Raw genomic sequence first — 6,000 nt, 5'->3', positions numbered from 1 at the left:
GAAAGCACCCCCTCCCCTTTTATTAACTTATTAAATCGGTTTTAACAAAATGAACAATAGAGAAGTTTGACAATGATACATTGCTAATTTAGGCTATAATGTATTAGTCGCACCAATTATTAGGCAGAGGATTTCTTCCATAGTTTTTTGGGTTGGTCTTGAATTTGAATAATGAGACAGCGTTTAATTATGTTGACTCAAAAACTAGATTAAAATAAGAATAATTTAGTTATCAACGGCCAACATGTTTTTTTTTTTGCTTTAGTTACCATTAGTCATATTTTATGCTATTACAAGATCCCCGTTCAACATTAACAAGAAAAACTCTAGCGCAAAAACGTTCCTAATAGAGTTTCTCCCAAGAATATCCAATTTTTTTCTGTCTTTTCCTACAATTTTTTTGTTATCTGCCTTTTATTGGTCTGGTGAATTTGGCCCCTCCCACTCCCTGAAATAAACTCTCGTGGGTGTCTTTAGTTTTACACCCCTTCCAGTCACCATTGATAAAATTAAGTTATGCAGCATTGTAATGTTGCTTGACTAGAGATTATTCCCACTTCTTTGCAATTAAATTCAAAATATCTGTGACAATCAAAGGTATCGCCAAGGCATTACTGGCATCATGTTAAATGGCGAGCAAAAAATTACTGGGATTATATTAGTCCAATATTATCCATTGTCAAATTCGTCAACAATACAATATATATCGTACATAAATATACAACACATGAACAATACATTGCATGTTTACTACTACTAACAACTCACCACAGCACCAAGCTACCTGAGGCCAACACAACTACGCACGCTCCTCCTCCATCCCAATATTTTAAACGCCTCCCTCTTTACACTCTCACGGGAAGTTCCCAATTCCCTTAAATCTTTCTTTATGAGATCCTCCCACCACAACCGCGGACAATCTGCTTTCCGCTTGGCCCTTGACGATTGGCCGAAAAAGCACAGTCTTCGGCAATCTATCATCCCTCATCCGCAGAACGGACCCTAGCCATCTCAACCTTTCTCTCATTATAGCCCTAGAAAGCGGGATTGAACCACACTTTTCGTACAGCCTACTGTTTGAAATACGGGCAGTGAGCCGGGTATCCAGAACAATCTGCAGGCAATTTCTATGGAAAATTTCTAGCGAATCTTTATCCGCTTATCGGAGCGCCTATGCTTCAGAACTATATTTGACCACTGTCATAACCGTAGCTTCCAATATTCTAATTTTGGTTTGCAGACTTGTCTTATTCTTCCAAAAAATTTTTTAACTGTGAAAATACACCTTGAGCCTTGGCTATTCTACTTTTAACATCTTCACTGGTCTCACCATCTTTATTAATAATACTACCTTATCAATCTTTTCGTTACCCAACGTCACCTTTTCCTCTTCACTTATTCCTAGCCTTAGTGACTTAGTCTTCTTAACCTTAATTTCCAAACCTGTTCTAGCACCCTGAACCCGCAAAACCTCTAAAAGTTCTTCATTTTGCTCACACTTTCATGTAGGATGCTCAAATCATCAGCATAATCTAACTCCAGGAAAATTTTTCCTCCCCATTCGATTCCGTGCTCTCCCATTGCCTTTCCTGTGCTCCTTAAGACAACGCACATCAAAATGATTCATATAATAGGAGATAGAACACAACCCTGCTTAACTCCTGATTTAATACAAAACTAGCTGCTAACGTCATTTCCTACATTAACCACAGCAGTGTTATTCTCGTGCATAGCACTAATCACTTTAATTTATTTGTCTGGCATACCATACAAGGATAACGCCTTCGCTAAATCGAATCGAACGCTTTAGCGAAGGTCATGGAACGCTTTATCAACAGAATCGAACGCTTGCTCATAATCGATGAAACTGAGGACGAAAAGTGTTTGATAACTCAGGCATTTCTCAATTATTAACCTATGAGTGAAAATTTGGTCGAAACAATACATACAAACACTGCATCTGGGCCAAAAAAATTTGTCGTTTTTCACCCTGACAGATGATTCTATCATTACCAGCAATAGATAGATGGATCTGCATTATTAGCTGAGGACTGGAGGCATCATGGTGGCACAACCACCTCCTCCGCTGACATAGTTGCAGTTAACTTTATTGCAGTTTCCACTTAAATTTATACCAATATGTGTAGAAAATAAATAGCCCGCGTCCTTCGATGTTTAGGAATCTACAGGATAGGGGGAAAAAAATCCAACCCTTCCTTCAAAATCATAGCCCTTAATTCTTGTCTACTCTTCTACCATAAGTAATGATGTTTAGGAATCTACAGGATAGGAAAAAAAAAATCTAGCCCTTCCTTCAAAATCATAGCCCTTTATTCTTTTCTACTCTTCTACCATAAGTAACGATGTTTAGGAATCCACAGGAAAGGAAAAAAAAAAATCTAGCCCTTCCTTCAAAATCATAGCCTTAATTCTTGTCTACTCTTCTACCATAAGTAAAAATGTTTAGGAATCTACAGGATAGGAAAAAAAATCTAGCCCTTCTTTCAAAATCATAGCCCTCAATTCTTGTCTACTCTTCTACCATAAGTAACGATGTTTAGGAATCTACAGGATAGGAATAGGCTGGAAAATACTAAACCATTTCTTTTGAAAACGCATTTATTATTCACACAAAACAAAATTATAAGGAGTTCCCGAATAAACATAACTTTGCACTTTTACAATAAAACAACAAACAAATAAAAAAACTATATGTATCACAGATCCAAGATTGCTTTTACACAAAATAGCACTAAAAATAATAGAAAACATGTTTTTCAAGTAATTGGAAGCTAAAAAATAATTTGTTTGAGATTGTTCAATAGCGAATCAAGCTTTTAATTCAATGAAACAAGCTCAGAAAGGGCTCAGACTCCTAGGTCACTCACCCTTTGGCTACACCACTAGTAACGTCATAGACATCCACCAAATTCGCATATCCGATAATCTCAAAGTTGTTCACGATTTAGCAACATTCATTATAATAGGACAAATGATAGAACATTTCAGCAGAAATGATGACTATATATTACTCTTTTAGGCGCAATTCAGCTAGCAAGGTTGTCCCCATTTGTTTCTATAATATTCCCAAAGCGACCTAAAAAGCACTCATTTAACTTCATTGTCTTGACAAAGAATCTTCGTTTTCTCCATAACACGAATAAATCTCTGAGCATACATTTGATTAATTTGTATCATTCACATTTATTCTCAAAATGTGACTAAAATTGCCTTTTCAAATCTGAGTCTAAATATGCTTAAAATTACGGTTTGAATACTATAAAGAGTGCGTAGCTTCTAAGGGAGTAGATGGCAATCATTTACTTAATTTGGATCAACTTCTATAAATTAGAATATGATCAGCTCAGGCACACACAGGTAAACTAGTCTCTCAGCTTATAAAGGAAGGTACTTGGCCTGGATAAACAACCATTTCACTTATTTTTGTACTAGGAAAAAAATTGACATTCAACACAAATGTGCATTACCCTGCTTTTGAGGACACAATAAATATGGTTCTTAGCACAATGTACCACTTAAACCAAAGTTTTTATTTTTTTTTCTCTTCTTTCAAAATGTCGGATTAAAGGTATTTGGTGCCTTGTCATATCAAGGCCTGATTCATTTTTACATTTCTGATTTATTACATTACCTGATTCATTTTGAGTTTAATTATGACCATAAAATTATCGACTATCAGATACCATTAAAAAGGAACTAATTGAATTAACTATTGAAAGAGTATGATGTCCCTCTGACAATTGAACGTGTACTTTGGCTGTTAAAACGTACATTAGCTTCAACTGTAACAGTGGTGGTTCTGGCCTTTCTTGCACCCGAGGCAAAATCTGGATTAGCACCCCCCCCCCCCGCCCCTTTTCCCAAAAATTTTCAGGCAAAATTTTAACAATATTTCATTTATTAACAAAATTTTAGATTCAATTTGCTCATTCTTATTGCCAACTGTACCTCCTATTTTATTTTAATAAAAATACAATTTCAAAATTACGAAATGATTATAAATGTTAAATTACTTATCTGAAATTTTTCGCCCCTCAAAATTTCTGCGGTCTGGACAATTGCCCTCTGTGCCCCCCTCCCTAAAACTTCCTCTGAAGTGGAACCCCTGTTACAGTTGGTCATCAATTATGTTCTTTCAGCCATTTTACAAAGACAATATACTGCTTAAGATGTAGTTTGTTGTATGTAGGCTGCACAATGACAGAAGAATGTTTGAAAATTGAAGGATGGTAAAAAAAAACTAAGAGGGGGGGGGGGGGTACACGGCCCAAATGCGTCATGCAGCAACAATGACATCACCATGGATTGGTGAAGTAAGGAATCCCCCCACCTGCGTAAAAAAAGTAAAATTTCAAAATTTTAAATGGCATCCGTAGTAAAATGGCATCCGTAGTACAATGATGCGTATTTGAAAAATACAAAGTAAATTCAGCCGGGCTGATATTTCAAAAAAAACCGTCCAGTCAGATAGTATAAGTATCTCAAGGTTAAATTTGAAAGTACTTAAGAACAGAGTCAAAATCAAGCAGGACTCAAAATTTTATTTTGATCAATCTACTTTTGTCTTCTTTTCCAATTCAAAATATGTAAAATTAGTATTTAACATTTTCGTAGACTCGAGAATCGCATTGATCCTATAAGAAAAACAGGTTTGCTCTAGGCAAACAAAGGGCTACTCACTCCATGAAGAATATTTAAACTTTAGCTTTTTGGGGTTGAAAGGGGCAAAGAAAAGGTACATAGGTTAGGTTAATTTACGTATTTAATATGTGCTATGCTTTACTCACCCCCTCCCCCCTAATTTGCAAATATATAGCCCAAATTTGTTTCTAAACTATTATATTTTCATCATATTTTGTTTGATTTCATTAGCATTAACCAAACATCAACTCTCGCGTGTTTTCTGTATAATACGTAAGTACCAACATTTTTTTAGATTAGATTATATGCCTTCTAAATTTCTCCCCAAAATAAAATCTAGTTTCTGCGAAATATTGAGCCTATTAACAACTGTTAGTTTACTTAAACTTCAAGTTAACATGACATTCATGCACAATGACACTAATTATCGAAAATATAGAGGAGAAGGATTATTTCAATGAGAATATAAAAAAAGGTATTCATCAAATCTAGAGGTTTTTTTCTGTTTTTCTGACGAAAATGAAAAAGTTTCTTTTCAAAATATAGGAAGGGGGACAGTTGACACCCCTGTCTATGCATTGCCCAGCCTACCCTACAATATTTTTTGTACCGGGATATATATATGCAAATACGCTGCTTTAACAATAACAACAGATGTATATTGATAATATTATTGACAGTATTACCAAAAAAATTGTTGCTAAAAAGGAGAAGCGGTGCCCTGGCACTATTGTAGATGCATATAATACAAATGCTTCTACTTTTAGGCATTCATGAACTGCAATCAGCAAGGTTGTTCCTTTGAAAATAACCCTTGTCTCTTGGCAGATTTCACCCTTTATCACTAATGTCTGTGTAACTTTTTATGCTCTAACCGCAGGATGGCTTCACAAGATGGCACCAGTTCATGGCCTCATGGTGGTAACTAACTCCAAGTTTAAGAAATAATGGCACAATCTTCAGAAAGGCACAACGAATGGCACCTGCCACCAACTAACGTATCACAGCTCTTCATCGAAGGGTTAAGTTTGCTTCTTCATTTCTTTGGACAGAAGCTGAAGTTTGGAAACAATAAACAGTGTAGCGACAAAAACCTAGAAAAAATAACGTAATATTTATAAAAAAAAAAATAATACGATGAGAATAAAAAAGAATCATTAATCGAGCAATAATGACCACATCTGAAATAAAACAAAGGAAAAAACAAAAAAAAAACAACATCAAGATAATAAAAGGCCCAGAATCTAATTCATAATTTTTGGAAATGAACAAAATAATCTAGTAATTTTCAAGTCAAATGACTAATTCCGCTTTTACTTAAATCTATTTATACATTCT

The 6,000-nt window shown here is 35.1% G+C and overlaps 1 protein-coding gene across 1 annotated transcript in view; it reads right to left on the bottom strand.

The window, feature by feature from the left end:
* Window positions 1-2,610: 2,610 nt before the first annotated feature.
* The window catches only part of LOC148942097 (fringe glycosyltransferase-like), a 78,422-nt gene continuing 75,032 nt past the window's right edge, over window positions 2,611-6,000 (bottom strand). Inside the window, exon 9 of the mRNA XM_089103036.1 lies at window positions 2,611-5,756. Coding sequence (XP_088959162.1) covers window positions 5,699-5,756 — 58 coding nt within the window. The 3' untranslated portion in view covers window positions 2,611-5,698. The remainder of the gene's footprint in view (window positions 5,757-6,000) is intronic.

The sequence above is a fragment of the Artemia sp. Qi Xiang Cuo genome, chromosome 17 (genome assembly GCF_049724085.1).
Source record: "Artemia sp. Qi Xiang Cuo chromosome 17, ASM4972408v1, whole genome shotgun sequence".
Classification (NCBI taxonomy): Eukaryota; Metazoa; Arthropoda; class Branchiopoda; order Anostraca; family Artemiidae; genus Artemia; species Artemia sp. Qi Xiang Cuo.
This window is presented reverse-complemented; position numbering and strand designations above follow the sequence as displayed.